Here is a 20,121-nt window from a genome sequence, read left to right as displayed (position 1 = left end):
AATCTTTAAAAATAAATAAATAAAAACCTCCTTGATGAACTTATTAGAATCAAATCATTACTGGTCCTCTTACCCCTCCACCAGCCTTATCTCCATCCAAGAGGGGAACCGAGGGTAGGTCAAACAACATCCGTTTTGGCTTTTATCCTGGGCCAAATTGGTGTTTTATCACAAGAGACTCTATGATGGGACACTTTCAAAAAAAATTTTTGTTTTTAAAGATTGTATTTATTCATTTGACAGTGAGAGAGAGAACAAACAGTGGGAGCAGTGGAGGGAGAGGGAGGTCAAGGTCCTTGATCCCAGCACCCTGGAATCACGACCCTGGTTGAAGGCAGACGCCCAACCGACTAAGCCACCAGGCGCACCAAAATCTGTTCTTAAGAGTACTTTTTTTTTTTTTTAATGTATTTGACAGAGAGGGGGAGAGATCACAAGTAGGCAGAGAGGCAGGCAGAGGGGGAAGGGGAAGCAGGCTCCCCGCCGAGCAGAGAGCCCGATGCGGGGCTCGATCCCAGGACCCTGGGACCATGACCTGAGCCGAAGGCAGAGGCTTAACCCACTGAGCCACCCAGGTGCCCCCTTAAGAGTACTTTTGAGTACCTTTTTTTGGTTGGTGGATAACCCAGTGTATGACTTCAGCACTTCGGAATAACACCCCCATAAAGGGAGGAGGGGAGAAAGAGTGGGAAAGGCAGGAAGAAGGGAAGTGGAGTGTGACAACGATTGAATGTTGCCAGTTAACATAGTCAAGTTAAAAACTACGAAATTTGCTTGATCCACGTGACTGCTAATTGACTGAACCAACTTGGGTGTTCTAGTTTTTTGTGCTTTGTTTTGTAAAATATAGGTATTTTAATCCTGTGAGTTATGTGACTGTCATACATTTTATTGTTAATGAAGTAATATTTAAAAATTTTCTGTTTCAATTTTTAAAAATTTTTTATTTCAATTCAATTAATTAACATATACTGCATTGTTAGTTGCAGAGGTAGAGGTCAGTGATTCATCCGTCTTATATAACACCCCGTGCTCTTTATATCACGTGCCCTCAATGTCCATCACCCGTTTACCCCATCCCCCCACCTTCTCCCTCCAGCAACCCTTTGTTTCCTCTGATTAACTCTTGTGTTTTGTCTCACTGTCTGATTTCTTCTTGTTTTATTTTTTCCTCTCTTCCCCCGTGAGCCTCCGTTTTGTTTCTTAAATTCCACATATGAGTTGAGATCATTTGATCATTTTCTTTCTCTGAGTGACTTATTTCACTTCAAATGGCAAAAAAAAAAAATTTTTTTTTGGCTGGCCAAGTATATTCCATTGTATATATACACCACATCTTCTTTATTAGGGTAAATACCCAGTGATGTGATTGCTGGGTCATAGGGTAGTTCTATTTTCAACTTTATGAGGAACCTCCATGCTGTTTTCCAGAGTGGCTACACCAGCTTGCATTCCCACCAGCAATGTAGGAGGGTTCCCCTTTCTCCACATCCTCGCCAATATCTGTCATTTCCTGACTTGTTAATTTTAGCCATTCTGACTGGTGTGAGGTGGTATCTCACTGGGGTTTTGATTTGTATTTCCCTGATGCCTCGTTTTGTTGGCCATTATGTATGTCTTCTTTGGAGAAATGTCTCTTCATTTCTTCTCCCAATTTATTGATTGGATTATTTGTTCTTGGGCATCGAGTTTGATGAGTTCTTTATAGATTTTGGGTACTAACCATTTATCTGATAAGACATCTCAAATGTCTTCTCCCATTCTGTCAGTTGTCTTTTAGTTTTGTCAACTGTTTCCTTTGCTGTGCCAAAGCTTCTGATCTTGATGAAGTCCCAATAGTTCATTTGTGTCTTTGTTTCCCTTGCGTTTGGAGACATATCTAGCAACAGGTTGCTGCGGCTGAGGTTGAAGAGGTTGCCGCCTGTGTTCTCCTCAAGGATCTGGATGGATTCCTGTCTCACATTTAGGTCTTCCCTCCACTTTCAGCCAGTTTTTGTGTGTGGTGTAAGGAAATGGTCTAGTTTCATTCTGCACATGGCTGTCCAATTTTCCCAACACCGTTTGTTGAAGAGACTGTCTTTTTTCCGTTGGGCGTTCTTTTGTGCTTCGTTGAAGATTACCATAGAGTTGAGTGTCCATTTCTGGGTTCCGTGTTCTGTTCCATTGACCCGTGTGTCTGTTTTTGTGCCAGTGGGTTTTTGGTTGTATTCCCCTGGAGAAAATACATGAAAAGCATAATGGATCCATCCTTGTGGGAGATTTATAATTCTCATCCACTGTATCAAAACGGGCTGGTGAAAAATACATTTTGATAATTCATGTCCACGCCGCATGGCCCATTGGGGTGCGCTGTTTTGCCAGCTACTGGTTCTGCTGCCGCGAGGCGGCCCGTTAGAGAAAACCCAGGAGAGTGGAATTCAGCCTGTGCAAGAGAAAAGCAGAGGGTAAGTCCTTGAGTGTGAGAAGACTCCCCAGTCCTCCAGACCCTCTCAGAGCTTTGTTCGTCCCTTGAAATAAGCGGTATTCTTTGTCCTCACACAGTGTTCATTTGAGCCGAGATACAAAGGCTTTGCCAAGGGCTAGTATTGTGAATCCCTTTGTCATTGTTACACCTGACATTTTTCTTAGGGGACAAGGAATGAAGTCCTTTGAAGGGAAGAACCACCTTAGGTGTTCAGTGTCTATAATCTAGAGCTGTGCTAAGACAACAGACTTACAAATAGTAAAACTTTTAAATAACACTATTAGCAAAATTGGTAACCTGTTCCTGGGGCCATGGAATGAATGTACCTTTAGCATGTTTCTGGAAATGTAAATTGTGAAGTTCGTATGAAACACGGGGTACTGACATCCAGAGAAGGGAAACAAAAAACAAACTTGTATGCTTGTATGGTTTAGAAACAAAGAAACTGGGGACTCCTGGGTGGCTCAGTCCATTAAGTAAATGCCTTCGGCTGAGGTCATGATCTCAGGGTCCTGGGATCAAGCCCCGCATCCGGCTCCTCGCTCAGTGGGGAGCCTGTTTGTCCCTCTGCCCCCTCCCTGCTCATGCTCACTCTCTCTCTCTCTGACAAATAAATAAAATCTTAAAAAGAAAGAAAGAAAGAGAGAAGAAAGAAAGAAGGAAACTGCATGAAGGACACAGTGTGATCTCTGTTCCGCTTGCCTGTGCTCCCAGTCTGACCTCTCACTGTCCCTCACCCCTGCCCTGGCCCTGAAGTCCTCATCCTAATCCTAGGATCAGCGGAAGCCAGTATTTAGGTAGTAAAGACTCAGATGTGCCTGCTGTCGAGAAGGCACAGTTGTAGACATCATTCACTGAATAAAGCGATTTTCTTAGGAAAATATTAAATTGCTTTCTCAGAGTGAGGAAACCTGAGGCTCAGAAAGGCTGAGTGGCTTCCCCAGCACTGACCGTCTGGGCTGAGAGTGTTGAAGTGACTCCCCTGAGATACCCAGGTGGGAAGCCAGGGAGCTGGCCCGTGAGCCCGGCGGGAGCTCCGGCCTCTGGGCCGCTGTGCTATGAAGGTCTGCCCGCAGCCCCCACACTGCTGGGCACTTGGTGATGCCCCAATAAGCTCTTTTCTCTCTGGGAGATTTCTCTTTTCTGCAAGAGGGACTTGAAGGAACACATCCTCTAGATTGTGACTGCCATTTGCCAAAAGGCATTTTACTTCACGAGGTGGCAGTTCTTTACTTTCTTAACATTTCGCATCCCAGTTGTTACAACATTGATCATTCATTCCCAATGCCTCGCGTTTTTCTCCCTCAGAACCAGCATAACCAGCAATCCGTGGGTGAGGCTGATGACCGGGATGCTGACCAGGTGCGTGGTGGAGAACAAGGACGGACTAGGGAATGAGATCTTGAAAATCTGCCGCTCTTTATACAACACCAAGCAGATGCTCCCTGCAGAGGTGAGTGGAGAATTCCAGTGGTTTTCCTGGGGGCAGCCCTTCCCTGATCCAGTCCTTAGTAGAAGCAGTGTCAGCGACTGGGCTTGACGAACACTGAGCGTAAGTTTTCAGGAGGCAAAGGCCCATAATTTGGAACAGACAAACGAATGACAGCCGTGCCGAGAGGGTGCTTCGAGGAGGTTTGCTCTCTGTTGGAGGCTCTGAAGCCTATTCCCTTTACAAGCCCCAGAGTGTAACTCAGCCTTCAGTTCCTGTTGGAGGCCCTCTTATGTCGAACTTAGGCTCCCGTGCCCCGGGGTCTTGGGATCTAGCCCGTGTCCTCTCTCTGCCCGAACTGGGCCAGCTGGTAACAGAGCGGTAGCCCTGGCGCCCCTCTCGGCAGGTGGCCAGTTACCCTCCTTGGGACGTGCCTTCTGCCATCCTCGTCGTGAGATTGCATGACCACGATACGTATTCTCTGTAAACGTGGGCGAAACACAGCCGCCTCCACTTTGACCATCATTCTCTTTGATCCCACAATTTGGCTGTCACTGAGGTGTTTGCCTAATATATATAGAAATTTGTGTATTCTCAAATAAGCACATATTAATTACGGCTCCCTGCTGTGAGCCCGACCTCAGCAGTGTATTGTTTGAGCAATTTTTACATGTCTTAAATGTAAGCATTTGGATAATGGCACTAAATGGATTAATTGGTTTTCAAGTTTCTGCCACATAGGAGATAAAATAAAATTGTAAATATGATTCTTTGAATCCTCACTGTAATCACTCAAGGAAAATATTCTCATTAGGAATGTACATTTAATGAACTGTTTTCTGAATGAGGGTCTGGGTAAGTGTTTTCTGATTGAATTTTAAAATCTTTTATCCCTTGAAAGAAGTCTTCCAACGACCAGAACGACAAAATTCTTCTGTGAGATACTGAACCCTTTATACCCCGCCATGTGGTTTGCTTGCATCAGCTACTTCCTTACCTGTGCTGCGTTGGGCTATTTTATGAGCCCCTGAGGGTTGCGGCCACGGCTGCGTCACCCCTCTCTCACCCGCGGCGGGATTCAGCCTGCTGCGTGGAGCTGGGGACTCCATGCAGTTTATCGTCCCGCCAGAGTGAGTAGTATGTAAACAACGAGGGCTCATCTTGACCTTAACATCAGTTGAGATCAGGCTTTGTTAGATCAGGACCAAATGCCGGAAGGGCCCCGCCAGTTCTGCGGAACCTTGATTGGGGAAACAGGATTTAGGGTCGCAAGCTGGGTAACGGTGATGCCTGGCACCCACTGGCACGCTCGGCCTCCTGCTCCCACCATCTGGTTTAACCTTCGCCACCACCGGAAGGAGGTTCCTTGACCTTCATTTTTCAGCAGATGAAACAGAGGCTCTGAGAGCAAAGGTCGTGTTTCAGGTCACTCGGGCAACGGATGGCGGACCTGGTCCCCAAATGGAGGCCCTGCTTGAACGCGGAGGAGAGAAATACTTCCACGGGAGCCGCACTTACCCCAATTGGGGTGTTCACGTATTGAATGTGTTCTATATAGTTCTGTAAGTTTGACTGTTATTTCCCCCCTTTCCTAGGGTGCTTCTTCAAGAATGGCCTGTAGTCTATAAGGCCTGGATTACTGGTATTTTAGGTGGAAGGGTGTTTAGATCTCCATCATTACCTGGAGAAGCTTGTTAGCTTACTTAAATACCCTCCTCGGTTTGGTTTTGCTACAGTTGGTAGCTGAGAACACGGCCGTAGCATCTCTGACCTTGACCACATACTGTTAGCTTCATAATCAAGGTTAGCAACAGTTATGTGTGTTAGCGTTCAGCCATCTGGTGATGGATGACTAACACATCCGAATGTCCAAAGCAGTAATGAGTACTGTTAGCGTTGTACTTGAAGTTTAGGGGGCGACCTTCTAGGACATGGAGGAAAAAGCCTGTTCTTTTTTTTTTTTTAAATATTTTATTTATTTATTTGACAGACAGATCACAAGTAGGCAGAGCAGTAGGCAGAGAGAGAGAGAGGAGGAAGCAGGTTCCCTGCTGAGCAGAGAGCCCAATGCGGGGCTCAATCCCAGGACCCTGAGATCATGACCTGATCCGAAGGCAGAGGCTTAACCCACTGAGCCACCCAGGCGCCCACGTTTTTCTTTTTTATTGACTAATGAATCATAAGTGATGCTTTGTATTTCCTATTTTTAAAAAAGGAGTCAGTGATTAAATGAGAAACTAAATAGCTGTGAAGACTCAGCCTCCCCGGCACGCTCCTATGGCCAGCTTGAGGCACTTTGACAAATGGAGTAATATTTTATTTGCTGTGGTCCTGCTTGATCTAAGAATCTCTGGACCAGTGATTCCTGAGTGTTTTAGGGGAATCAGAATGGATAGCGCAGTGCCGTAAGCCCGCGTCTGTTAGAGTCCTCCCCACACGTCACAGAGAGGGATCTCCGTGCCTCTCCTCTTCTGGGAGCACCTGGAGGCCAGGGACAGGAGATGCACTACAGCAGCCGGAGGCCTGGCGAGGCATGAAATTGTGCCGTCCTGTTCCACATGGGGCCAGAGATGACCTGTGTTCATGAGGAAAACACCTGACGCTCCAGACCTACCCTTTCTGGCCTCTGAAATAAGGTTAGATTGTGTCATCTCTGAGGCGACTCTAGTTCTGAGTGTTCTTCAAGGTCTCCAGGCCTTCGAGGCGGACCTGAGGCTATCTGTTAGGACTCACGACTTTTCCATGGGTCCGCAGTTTTCTTGCGGGTGGCAGAAAGGTACCAGATTGAGCCCCATTTTGACGTAGGTCCTTATCACGTGTCTGTTCCAGTTTGATGAGACGAGGGGTAATTATCATCAAATGAGTTGTGTTGCCACGGTTTCTTCTGTTTGTTTTTCCTTATGCAGCCTCGGTGCTATCTTTTAACTGGGTACATGTACAGATTTTTGTCGTAGGATGCCATGATTAAAGGAATCTTGCCAAGGTTATGTACTATTTTTATTGATTGTTAACTGTGCTCAAATGTGAGTTAAAATTGTTACAAAGGAAGGAACACTGTAATTAAGAAATGGAAATGTCTTGTTAAGTTTATTTTACAGCATTTGGAAATTGCACAGTCTAATTTCAGAACTGCATAATGTTGAATATCACCGTGGTGGGAAAATTATCCATGACTCACTTTTTTGTAACCCAGTACCTTTGGTTGCCTTACTCTATGGTTTACAAAGTACATGTGCCTGTCTGGGACAGGGTACTTAAAAGGACTTAACCTTTTGCTTCGTCCGCATTTTCCATCCCCCCACTAAGTTCCCATATTTAGAGATTTTTTTCGTTCTTCATGACTCTTGAGAACGCCTTTATGTGATCCCTGCTGTTGTTCCTGGTACCTGTTTTATTCCGGTCATGCTGGTTTTGCTAGTGGAAAATATTACCAGAAGGATAAAATCAATGTTGCTCATAGGTCATGTGTCCTACAGTCTGGAAAGTTCTGTACTCTTCTTCTTAGCTTGTATCCATGGCAATATGTGAAACATTCTCAGGAACGGGAGATATTCAGAATGAGAAATTGGCACAAAACAGACTCTTGGCATTTACAGATTTAAAATTCCAAGTTCCAGCTATTTGTGACCGACCCCAAAGGTCCCCGGTTTCATGGAGGTACAGCCAGAAGCAGCAAGAGTCACAGGGGCGTTGGGTCAGGTGGGTGGGAGTTAGACGCCAGCTGGTGAGTGAGCCTAGCTAATCTCCAGCCGCTAAGTCTCAACGTGGTTGTTCCTTCTCGCAGTCGAGTTACTCTTGATAATGTCTGGAGTTCGATTTTCCGATCAGATGACACCCATCCTTGTACACCTTGCCCCACGCTCCTGCCACAGGCCCTGCGATGTCTTCAGGCGCAGGATACCCCAGGATGAGCAGGAGGACTGGTCCTGCTTCTCTGACACCCAACAGCCACAGGAGCCGTGCCCCGGGGCCTCACCATAGATGACAGTCCCCTGCGTTCTGGCCTGGCTTTGGACCCAGACATACCTGTCCCTCTGCATCCAAGGTCTCTTATTCTGTATCTTGATGGCTAGACAGGTTTGAGCTGGGAAGGTACCTGTGGGGTGTTTTCTGGTTCTCTTTGCTATTTTGAGCTTTCGTAGAGCTCCCAAAATCCCTCTATAAAACTCCCGATACACTGTCTTCTTGCAACAGAGGGGAAACTATGCAGAGAACCTAGTATAGTTGTTAAATAGGGAGTATTTAGCCAATCACTGTGAGCTAAGAGATTGAAAATACTCACAGCTCAAAAAGGACTCCTCTGTTCTTAGATGTCCTTGATTGTATCCTTCAGGTAATATTTTCCATCTGCAAAACCGTAAAGACCATAATTCAGCAAGTACCATGAGCAACAGCAGGCATGACCTAAAGGCATTCAAAGAGTCATGAAGGAAAAAAAAATCCTCTAAATATGGGAACTTAGCGGACAAGAAACGGGGATGAAGGAAAAGGTAAGTCCCTTTAAGCACCCTGTCCTAGACAGTTAGGCCAACACAGTTCCTCACCATCTGTCCAGGTTTTCTGCTCCGAAGGGTATCCAGGTTATTCTGATAAAAGTTGTCCTCAAAGCTGTTGTGCTGTGCTTAGTCTAAGTTATCATAAAGTGCTGAGAAATTCCTCTTTACCTAGTACTGATAACTTAGTCAACAAGTAGATACGAGATGAGAAGGAATTATATACAGATTTTTTAAGGTATAGTATATACCAAGCAAGTCTGGAATACGGAGGAGGGAAAGTGAGGCAGATGAACAGATGAATAATTACAATAACAGAGGAAATGTTTATGAAGTATGGTGGGAACAGAGCAGTACTGGGTCTGGGAGATCAGAGGTGTCTTTGTAAGACTTGGGGTTTTTCTGTGCCCTTTTTAGCTGAGACCCTAAGAACCAGTAGGGATCTCTCAGGCAGAGAAGCAGCAGAGGTTAAGGCTTGTGCACAGACCAGAGGTATGTGGGAGCTCATTGTGTCTGCTTCACTTCCAGGACAGTAGCCACGGCCATGTGTGGTTACTGGAATTTAAGTGAAGGACAGTTGAATAAAAATTTAAAAACGGTGCCTCGATTACACTAGGCAGATCTCACTAGCCAACATGCGGCTCCTGGCTGCCATGTGAGACAGCAGAGATCCAGAAAATTCCGTGGTGGCCGGAAGGTCTCCTGGGCACCAAGGACCGTGCAGGTGGGGGAGCATTGCTGGGGGAGCATTGCTGGGACATTCCGAGAGAAGGAGGGAGACTGAAGCAAGTTGGTGGGTGACAGCTATGTGAAATTGTCATGCATGGGAGTTTCTGTTTCATCCTCCCAAATATTCTCTGCAGGTTTTGGCACCTCAGATTACAAATCTGCATTTCTCTTTGGCCCGGATACTCGGTGAGACTGTATGACTGTGTATTTTAGGGCTCACAGAGGACTTTTCTGACTTAGGATCCATGACGATTGAAGTACACACCTTACAAACCTGTTACTCTGCTGCTGTTGATCAGTTTCACACAGGGTCATGTGGCAGGACCTTCCAATCTGAAACTGAAATTAGCTGATTTCCAGTAGACACGCTAAGGGGAAAGGTGAAAACACTACAGTGAGTGGAATGCCAGAGAGGCCTTTATCCTGGGCTTTAAATAGGAGCTTCTTGTTTTATCTACACTTTATAATAATGCAAAGAAATTATGAAAATGTCATAAATTTGAGTTTTTCTTCTCTGATATGCCACTCTTGGAGGAGTGCAAGAGAAAGATCGGTCCCGTGGCATTGTGGTGCGTAGTGATTTCTCGGCTCTTTCAGAAACAGCCCTTGCTTTGTATAATGAAGTTGCACTCATGGTCTGGTCCTTGGTCCAGATGTTCTGTTCTTTCTGTTACAGCTAGTTAGGACACCGGGGAGCACACAGCTCGGCAGGGAGGAAGAGCTTGCAAATTTATTGTCTATTCTCTTATAGTTTCTTTGTGAAGGATTATCATTTGTTATCTTATATAAAAGTCTGCTCTCTGATGACAGGTTCAGCTAGGATAATAAAACGCTGAGGATAAAATTCAAATGCATATGTGGAGATCCAAATGCATTTTCATTTTTCTGGACCACAGATAGTTTTCATGAAACATTCAGTTCACCTTGACATTAGAATTATAAACAGGTTTTTAAATGTTTAAGTTGCTGGCTTTTCTTGTTGCAGAGGACAACTAGATGTTGCTGATAATAACAACCGGTAATAATTTTTATCATTTGTTAAGTGTCTAGGAGATGCTGAGCATTGCGTGTTATTATTCATTAACACTTACTCACACACACACACACACACACACACAAAACTGCAAATATAATTTGCATATATATATGCAATATATATATTTTATATATATATATATATGCAAGATATAATTACCTCCATTTTGCTGGTGAGGAAACTAGAGCTCTGGAGCGATTAGAAAATTGACTGCAGTCCTCTATCCATCCAGGGGGACCCTGGGCAGCCGTGAAATGCAGTGTCTGGTGAGTATCAGGTGAATATCTGAGAGCTCAGGAAGATATTTACTGTCTCTTGTGAAATGAAGGAAGCAGGTACCAAGTGCTAAATCAGCGTGGCCCCATCTGTGCTCCATACACGCACAGACACACAACACTCCTACGAAAAGGTGTGGAGAGAGGCCCCACCAGAGTACTGCCTGGGATACGGAGTGCCTCCTGCCTCCTGGCTCACCCGATTGTACTTGTGGTTTCAGGGCGTGAAGGAGCTGTGCTCATTGCTGCTTAGCCAGTCCCTGCTGCTCCCAGCCCTGAAACTTCTCCTGGAGAGCCGGGATGAGCGCCTTCACGCCGTGGCGCTGGAGCACGTCACCGCCGTCGGCCAGGTATTCCAGGGGGACTGACTCTCGTGTGTGTTGCCAAGAAATGAATTTGCATTGTCATTCTCATAAATAATATCCATGATTTATCTCAGACCATTTTATCTGCACTGTCCTCTGACCACAGTAGCTCTTTCTGTTTTGTCTAAGAAGTAAATATGTATTTTATAAACACGTACTGAACTCCTCGCATGAACCAGACTCCATGTTTATGTGCTGAGAATATAAATCCGAATAAGGAAGCAGTTTCTCTAGAGAAGCAGCCTATTAGTCCTTTTAGGGAAATGTCAAAGCATTCCAGGACCAGTGGACTTGTGCTCGCCACTTGAAATCTGGATCGAGGGAATTTGTCACGACGGGCAGGCTTCTGTGCCTGGACGTAGGTGTTTGGTTATGTACTAATTAAAGGTGAGACGGTGGCTACAAGTTACGTTTATTGGAGCCATCTGAAGTCTCAAGCTCTTATTTCCTCTGGCAAACTAAAGTGCCATTGAAGCGGTGTCTTGGCTTGAGGAATGACATACTAAAGTCAAGGCCTGAGATTTCTCCCTAAAGGCTGGTTGTCTTGTTACCGTGATTAAGGAAGAAACTTGTTCTTGCCTTTTAAATTTTACACTTTGGGAATAGATAGCTCAGGGTTGTGTTTTAATGAATTTGTATTGTATGATCCTTACTGAAACCCTTCTGTAGGGAGACCATTCTTTCATTTGAAGTTTTGTGAGTGTGTACACACACCACACACAATTTTAGGTGTGTGGGTATGCTCACGCAAGTGAGTTTTTCACAAAAATGTAAGGCGATGTTTTCCAGGGACCAGAGAGGGGAGGAGAATTCTAGAGCGGAAGATACAGACTTGCCAAACGAGACAGTGAAGAGATTTAATAACAACAGATACAGAAAGTTAGGCATATGGTTACAGAACATGGACCATAATTACATTTGGAAATGGTCATAATGAACAAAATGAGAAAAACCTAATGCCTTTATTCATTGAGGTGTATTTCTGAATTCTGTAAAGATTTTGCGACTAGCCTTCATTATCACTTAAGATTGTTCAGGGCAGGGCTTCCCTGGAGACTAGACGGAAATAGGGAGAGCAGGGGACCTGTGTGCTGGTTGCCCACCCGTCCATCTGTGCTGACATAAACATTGCATTACATGGGGAATTTACAAGAAGCTAAGAATTACAGTGGATTTTTTTTCTTTAACTTGTTTTTTTTTTTTAATTGTAAATCCAAGAAGTCAGGCAGAAGGGAGAAACGGAGGAAAAACAGACTGCAGGTTTTCAGTGCTTTTCCTCCTCTTCACCACCGCACCCTGTCTTAGTGTCGCTGCTTAAGTTTTCCCACTCCATTTGCCATGGGCCTCTTGGAGAATAAAACAGTGATGGATTCTACATTGCCAAACACTACTGTGTTTGTCGTGCGCAGAGCTCGCAGTGCAGTTCGAAATTGCATAGGCAAGTGTATCAGTTTTCATTTTAAAGAGTGTTCATCTCCACTGCACCTCACAGAACGGCGGCTAGCTCTGGGACTCCCTAACGGCTCCCACCACCCCTCCAGACCTCCCCCGACTCCCTCTACCCTGCCCCACCCCTACACACACACACACACACACACACACACACACACACACACACACGCACACATACACTTTCAGAATAAGAAACCAGATGGGAACCTTGCGGCACCCAAGTCATTCTGAAGTGCTGATTTACCTCTGTGCCACTTTGATCTGACGTGCCGCCTTGTGCTAAAACTCTGTGGTTTTGAAACAGGCCCGCGGCCTGAGGCTGGTTTGCCTGGGGCTGTGATGACAGCAGCGACGCCTCTGTGGCCTCTGGATGCCCGAAGCAGGGGAGTCAGCTGCTGAGCTGAGTCACTTACCCGCCCCCAGGAGCCTCACCTGCAGGCACTGCGTCGTGAGACTTCAGGGTAACCTCTCCAGCTAGGGCTGGGTGTTCCCATCAGGGAACCCGTCTGTGACCCTGGAACGTGTTCATAAGAATGCCTAGTATCGTCAGACCTGGTGCTGAAGTTTGGCAGAGTTTTCCAGTTCTTATGTATTTTTAACTTTATTTCGAGATGATTTTAACTTTGCCTTCAACGGTGGGAAACACTGTGGCGAGATCCGTGACACCCTTCGTCCAGTTGCCAACAGCGGTGACGTCTTGCGCAGCTGCAGTGTGGCGGTCTAGCCAGGACGGGAGCGCGGCCTTAGATTCCAGTCGTTTGACACGCCCTCATTCGGGGGCGGGGGGGGGGGGGGGGGGGGGGGCGGGGTTCCGTGTGCGGCATCGTTGCTCGGAGATTTGTGTCACCCCCACCCCAGTCAACATACAGAATGGTTCCATCCCAGGGATCCCTCGTGCGACCCTTCAGAGCCTCGGCCACCTTCCCCCACCACCCCCTCCCCGTGACACCCGCCCACCCTGGCAGCCTGTGGCAGCTACTCACCTGTTCTCCACCTCCGTCACTTTGTCATCTCAAGAATGCTAGCTGTCGTTCGTCACTCTATCCCAGCACCATTCAAAGGTCCCGTGACACTTCTCCAAGGGAAGAGATGCAGTGGGCCTTTTGGCAGAAATCCTCACCCACCATTGTTATGTTATTTTATTACAATTTTTTGCCTCACTGTTTTTAAATCCTATGTGGTATTGCAGTGAAAGATATAATACATTTGCTTTCTTTTTTTTTTTTTCGGCTTTCTTCTTTTGTGTTTATTTTGCTATTCACTCCGTCCGTTAGGAGAGGGCGTGAGTTCACCAGTAACTTCTGTTTCCCCCTTACGATTATGGACGCTAGTTCCTGTTGACATTATAAGAAAAAGTGTCCAGCACAGGGACCCTGATAGGCAATTGCTCCTGCAAACTTGCGGGACCGAGATGGAAAGTCGCCCTCCCCACTCGCTGATCACATGTAAGCTGTGAGACGCTGACAGCTTTGTGAGTGTTTACAGCTACACGGATGACGCGTGAGTGCTGGTGCCCGAGATTGTACCCGCTTCACCTCCAATAGCGGCGCTCACTTCCTTCTCAAAGCTCTTCTGAAATTTGCAGATCTCTAGTGTTGAGCATGTAACCTCTTACAAACGGCTAGCAGTCTCTTTCCTGAAGAAATAGAAAGTCTGTCTTAGAGATTACGTTGTTGATGAATAATTAACACCCTGGTGTGTTAGAGATCTTCTTCAGCTAACGATGGGGTTATGTCCCAATAAATCTATCATAAGTCGAGAGTATCATAAGTCAAAAATGCATTTAATTCACTTAACCTACAGAACATCGGAGCTTAGCCTCACCTACCCCACGCATGCTCCAAACGTTTCCATTAACCTACGGCAAAATCACCTAATGCAAAAGCCTATCTTATAATAAAGTATCGAATGTCTCACGTAGTTTGTTGACTACTGTGCTGAAGGTGAGAAACAGAACGGTGTGGGTGCGGAAGAGGGTGGTCAGCGTATCAGATGTTCACCCTCATGGTTGCGCGGCTGGTGGGCAGCTGTGGCTTTGCCCAGCGTCCTAAGAGATCGCACTGCGTGTCGCTAGTCCAGGAAAAGAGCCAAAATCCAAAGCAGTGATGCCTTCTGAATGTGTGTTGCTTGTGCACCTTGGTAAAGTCTAAAAATCACAAGTTGAAGTTAAGTCGGCTGTCTGTCCATCAGCCTCGGCGAGATGTGAACTCACCTCAAAACCTTACTCTGTCCAAGGAGATTCCTGCTGCCGTGTTCAGATCTCTGCTCTGGAGGATTTACCGCAGGGCAAAACTCATCACTCGTGTCATCAGAGGGAGCAGCTGTCGATCTGTAACAGTTCTGTAGACTGAAAAACGATTCCAGATTTGTGCTGGCTTCCGCTCTTCACGGCTTCCTTCTCCTTCGTACTGCTCAGTGCCTCGGCCCGCACCCTCCCTCCCGGCATCTGTCCTGGACTACGATGCCTACTGCGAGCATCATTCAGGGGTTTCAGAGGGAGGGTATACGGCCTAATCACACCTAATTAAGCATTTCTCTCTGAAGCTAATAACCACCATCGTCCTGGTACCAACTCTTTGCCAGGCATTGTAGTAGGCACAGCCTCACTCTCTCTTCTTAATAACGTTGTGAGAAGATCGCGTTCTCGTTTCGCAGATGAAAACACGGAGACTCAGAGGTCATCCGGCTAGTAGGAGCCGGCGTTGAAATTGAAACCCTGGACCCAACATTCAGAGCCTGTCCTCAGCCATGCCGCGACGGGGCAGGCTGTCTTACGGTGGATGTGGGTTCTCTCTGCAGAGAAATGAACTTGCTGGAAGCATCTCGCATCATATTAGCTCTGAAAGAGACTCGGGCGGAGCTGGTCTAACAGCCTGGCCACCACAGGGCTTCCTTTTTCAAACCCACTCAGACGCCGAGGTCAAGCGCTCCTGGGGGTCGGGAGCCCCCACCAGTTTCTGATAACCCTCGTGGTACGAGAGCACCTGCCCATTGAAAGCCGCACCTTTGTCTTGAACACGCTGGCGGTAGCCCTGCCCGATGGAGCTGCTCCGAATTAGCTGCTTCCGGGGACCGTTCTTCACGTGTTTAGTACGGGGGAGTCTCAGCCCCTTTCATCTTGCCCGGAAGGCACGGGAGCCTGCCAGCATTACTGACGGCGCACCTGTGTCCGGGTTGGAGGGAGAGCCTCCAAGATTCTCAGAAGCGCATCTTTACATTAAAGGTGTTATAAGAATCAAGAAGCCCTCCTTTCTTTGTCCCCTCTTTAACTCTACAGGTTTCCAACCAGTTCCTTCTTAGTGAGAGTCTCTTCCGCTCTGGAGGCCTTCCTCAAAACGGCCGTCTCACACGGTTCTTAGCTGGGTACCTCTGGGGACGGGCAGCTCACTCCCTGTAGGTGAGTCTATTTGATCTCTAGGCTGCACGGATAGTGAACAGCCGGGGACTGGGTGTAGGGGTGAGGATTTTTGTGAAGATCAAGTAAAATAACATCTTATGTTCAAAGGAATTACGGGGAGAGTCACATGTGAAACAATTAATTGCACAGGAAATGAAAGTAGGAAGGAGGTGGGCACAGAGGTGGAACCGGCCACATTCAGGAGCCTCCATGCAGCATTTGCTGTGGTCATAGAGGTGAGCAAGCTCGGCATTTCAAGATTCTCTCCCGTTGCTAGAGCATGAGTTAGGTGATTTGTCCTCCTTTTGGTTTCAGAAGAGGTGTACTGGGAAATTCGTGCCAGGAGGGGGACTGGGGCTTCTGCGGAAGTGGAGTCCAAGTATCATTCAGACAAACAGAGAGACAGAAGAAACCCTGTGGGCACTTTTCTTATCCAAGTATACCATTGTGCTGCCCTTTTATTTCTCTGCCCTTGTAGTTGGTGTTTCATAACTTTTATTAGTAGCAGTATATGTAAAACTGAGACAAATATCCTGTCCTCAAGTAAACAGTGAAATAATATTAAATAATCTTCTTTAAAATAATTGGAATGAGGCCCTGCATACATTATGCTATTGGAATTTCAGCTTACCTCATTATTGTAATTACTCTGTGTCTGGTATAGATCTATAAAAATGAAAGATTTTAATTCAGAGAAGGTTCATTACCTGTTGTGGAAACCGAAATTAAGCAGATAACATTTTCATGACTTGGAAGCCGATAGCACTTTGTTTTTGTGCTTTAATAGATTTCTTTCCCGAGATCTTCAAAGTTTCATTTATTCTCAAAAATTAATTACAGAAGAAATAATCAGTGACCGAAATGGCAAACATTACCCATTTTATGATATGTGTATGCCTTCCCCTTCTAGAACATGCTTCATGCCTTGTTTGTTTGACTGTAGTAACTTCGACCCTCTACTGAACTTGAACTCTGCACCAGGCATTGTGCTGGGCACTTAAAAGCATAGGTTATCACATCCCCTAGACACTGTCTGTTTTTCAGATGTGGAATCTGAGAGATTGTCCTTAACAAGGTCACACAGCTGTTCAGCAAAGAAACCAAGACTGGAAATTGGTCTCTAGCCCAAAGTCTGTCTACTCTTCCCCAGACCAGACTGCCTGTCACTCGAATTCAAAAGTTATTCGATCAGAGGAATTAAATCAACTAATCCTCCTGGACTTGTTTCATATTTATTTCTAACATCCAACTGAGTCCAGAAATGACAGAACATATTTTTTCCTCAAGCTGGGAAAGCACCAGTCAACCAAATGTCAGGGACGAGTGGTTTTCCACAGACTAGATACTGAAGTAAGTCTTGATCAATTAAAAAGTTACATATTTTTAAAAATCAGAAAAAATGTGTATATATAGCAGATCCTTTGAGGAATTGTAACTTCTAAGCTTTAAAACAATAGAAAAAAAATCATAAAGGAACAGTTCTTTTCCTGACAATGTAAAAATGTAAAACTTCTATAAAACAACAAATAATCCATACAGAATTGCAAACACTTTAGAATGTTCATTGTAGCTAAAATCAGGGTTAATATTTAAATTATACAAAGAACCCTCCCACGTGGGAAAGAGAGATGTCACGACTCTAGTAAAGGAGCAAAGGATTTGATGCTTCCCACAAGAAGAAATAAAAATGATAGGAAAGAGTGTGGGGGAAAATGGTCCTTGCAAATAAACATTCAAATTAAGTATCCTTGAGGTATCATTATGCATCTCCCAAATTAGCAAAATAATTTTGTTTTCAAGATAATAACTGCCAAAGCTGAGATGCTTACAGTGAGACCCACACACTCCTCCTTGGATGCTCCCCGTGTAAACCTGACGGTTGGCTGTATCCCCATTCATGTCCCCGCCAAAAAGGTTTCAGGTCCTCTTTCCTGTGTATTAGTGTGCGTGGGCTGCGGTAACAAAGCACCACAGACTGGGCGACTCAAGTCACAGAAGTTTATTGTCGCACAGTTGTGGAGGCCAGAGTCCAAGGTCAGGATGTCGGCAGGATTGGTTTCTCTGGAGGCCTCTCTCCTTGGCTTACAGACGGCCACCTTCTCCCTGTGTCCTCACAGGGTTGCCCCTAGGTGGGGGTGTGTGTGTGTGTGTCCTTTCCTCTTGATGAGGACACCAGTCAGACTGGATTAGATCTGCCCACATGACTCATTAAACCTAATTGCCTCTATAAAGGCTCTTTCTGCAAGTGAAGTCATGTTCTCAGGTCCTGGGGGTTAGGACCCAACATGGCGATGGGGGAGGGGCACAGTTTGTCCCGGAACACCCCGGTTATTCCTCTCTGGTAATTTATCCGATGGGAGTGATTCCAAGAAAGCACATACAGAAAAAATTTCATTGATAGTACTTCAGTAATACCAAACATTCAAAACCAGTTAAAATATTCCAAGCAGGAGAAGTTAAATAAATGTTATCTCTACTCAGTAGACGATTTTGTAGCCATTACCATTTTTAATACTGAAAACTATGTAAAAACAATAAAAAAATTTTTAACATCATTAATAAGCTAGACTACAAATATCGTATGATTGTGAAAACATCTCTGTGCACATGGAGAATTACTGGAGAAGAAAGGAGGAAAAAGTAATTTTCTGGTGGTCCAGATATAGACAATTTGTTTTTTTAAACTATTTCTACTTTTTTTAAAAATTTAAAAGATTTTATTTATTTATTTGACAGACAGAAATCACAAGTAGGCAGAGAGTCAGGCAGAAAGAAAGAGAAGAGGAAGCAGGCTCCACGCTGAGCACAGAGCCGGATGAGGGGCTCAATCCCAGGATCTCGGGATCATGACCTGAGCTGAAGGCAGAGGCTTAACCTACTGAACCACCCAGGTGCCCCCTAATTCTACTTTTTTATTTTTAAATTTCAAAAAGGAAATTTTGGGTGGTAAGACAGCACCAGACTTTTAGGGCCTTAAGTTGAAATTTTGGTCAAAAACAAGAATGAAGGGCACCTGGGTGTCTCAGTGGGTTAAGCCTCTGCCTTTGGCTAAGGTCATGATCCCAAGGTCCTGGGATCCAGCCCTGCATTGGGCTCTCTGCTCAGCGGGGATCCTGCTTCCTCCTCTCTCTCTGCCTGCCTCTCTGCCTACTTGTGATCTCTGTCTGTCAAATAAATAAATAAAATCTTAAAACACACACACAAGAATGAAGAAAGGTTGAGGCTTAACAAATTACTGTGGCAACTCCGCAGTGGGACAGTAGTGCCCAGGAAGGCTTGGGGAGCACCAGGCACTCTGCTCGGCTGAAGACCCAGCTGGCCGTGGCCCCCCAAGGCAGGAGGCCTGGCACAAAGCAGTTTTGGCTCTTGGTGCCCTCAGGCCATCCTTCTCTTCTCTGACCCTCAGGCTCCTTTTCTTTAAGACGCAGTTGTTGGAAGGAGTCTTCACAAAAGCCATCTTTCTTTCTGTAGTCTCTCATTCCCTATTTTGTCCCAAATATGCACAGAATAAGTGTTTTCCTTGTATGTGACAATTACAAAATATACTCTGGCCATTCTTTTGCAAAGAGCTGGAAACCAAGTACAAAGTCAGAGAAAGGAAATAAGGTAAGCTACTTCCATTTTCTCAGCACCTGATGACAAGACACTAAGCCAAAATTTCTACCCCCCTCAACTTTGGCCTGGCCACGCAGGTCAGCAGTCTCGGATTGGCCTGGCCACACAGGTCAGCAGTCTCGGACTCGACCTTTCTTGAGGGAACCTCTGGGTAGGCCAAAGGGGCAATTCTGTATTTGATTTCCATGACTTCTGCCTTGGGCTTCGTTAGGCAAGGGAGTACCTAGAGAACTTTTAGACGGTGGACGTCCTCCCTGCGGCGGACTCCCACCTGCCAGCACACGGCAGCTCTCTGGAAGGCTGGGGGCACATCCAGCTGGAAACCGATTTCAAGGAAGCCGTTGCATTGGAGGAAAGCGGACAGAGACGGGAGTGGGAGGGCCCGCAGCAGCTGGCATTGAAGACCCCTGTCTCCTCCTCAAGCTGGAAAAATCCATCACACCCTTTCTAGGAGACTTTCAGGCCCCCAAAGGGAGGGATTGTGAGTAAACAGAATAATAAAGGTGTCCTAGCCTTGAAGACTTGTTCAGGGCGGCAAAGAAGGTACTGCCCTGCGGTGTTTGGATGCTGAGCCTTTTATCTGTACATTTTATCAAACATTTGCCGGGAGCATCCTGGCCCGCGTTCTCTTCCCTCCTAGAGGGCTAGGTGGAGGGATTCTTTCTTGCTAAGGGTGAACTGAACAATAAGACGCACACTCAGGTGCCCTGTGTGTGTGTGTGTGCGTGTGTGTGCGTGCGCGCGCGCGCGCGCGCGCGCGTGCGGGGAGGCAACAGCGAACAAAGAAAAGGATGAGAACGGTAGAATGATTCATTCACTCATGGATTCATCCCACATGTCTTGCCGAGCCCCTAGCATGTGGCCAG

At 46.0% G+C, this 20,121-nt stretch overlaps 1 protein-coding gene across 2 annotated transcripts in view; it reads left to right on the top strand.

Moving 5' to 3' along the window:
* The window catches only part of NBAS (NBAS subunit of NRZ tethering complex), a 339,756-nt gene that overhangs the window by 316,750 nt on the left and 2,885 nt on the right, over nucleotides 1–20,121 (top strand). For both annotated transcript variants that reach the window (XM_045979111.1, XM_045979112.1), the window contains 2 exons: nucleotides 3,773–3,917; nucleotides 10,648–10,776. In XM_045979111.1, coding sequence (XP_045835067.1) covers nucleotides 3,773–3,917; nucleotides 10,648–10,776 — 274 coding nt within the window. The remainder of the gene's footprint in view (nucleotides 1–3,772; nucleotides 3,918–10,647; nucleotides 10,777–20,121) is intronic.

The sequence above is a fragment of the Meles meles genome, chromosome 15 (genome assembly GCF_922984935.1).
Source record: "Meles meles chromosome 15, mMelMel3.1 paternal haplotype, whole genome shotgun sequence".
NCBI lineage: Eukaryota > Metazoa > Chordata > Mammalia > Carnivora > Mustelidae > Meles > Meles meles.
The sequence above is the reverse complement of the archived record's forward strand: the minus strand, read 5'-3'. Positions and strand labels throughout refer to the sequence as shown.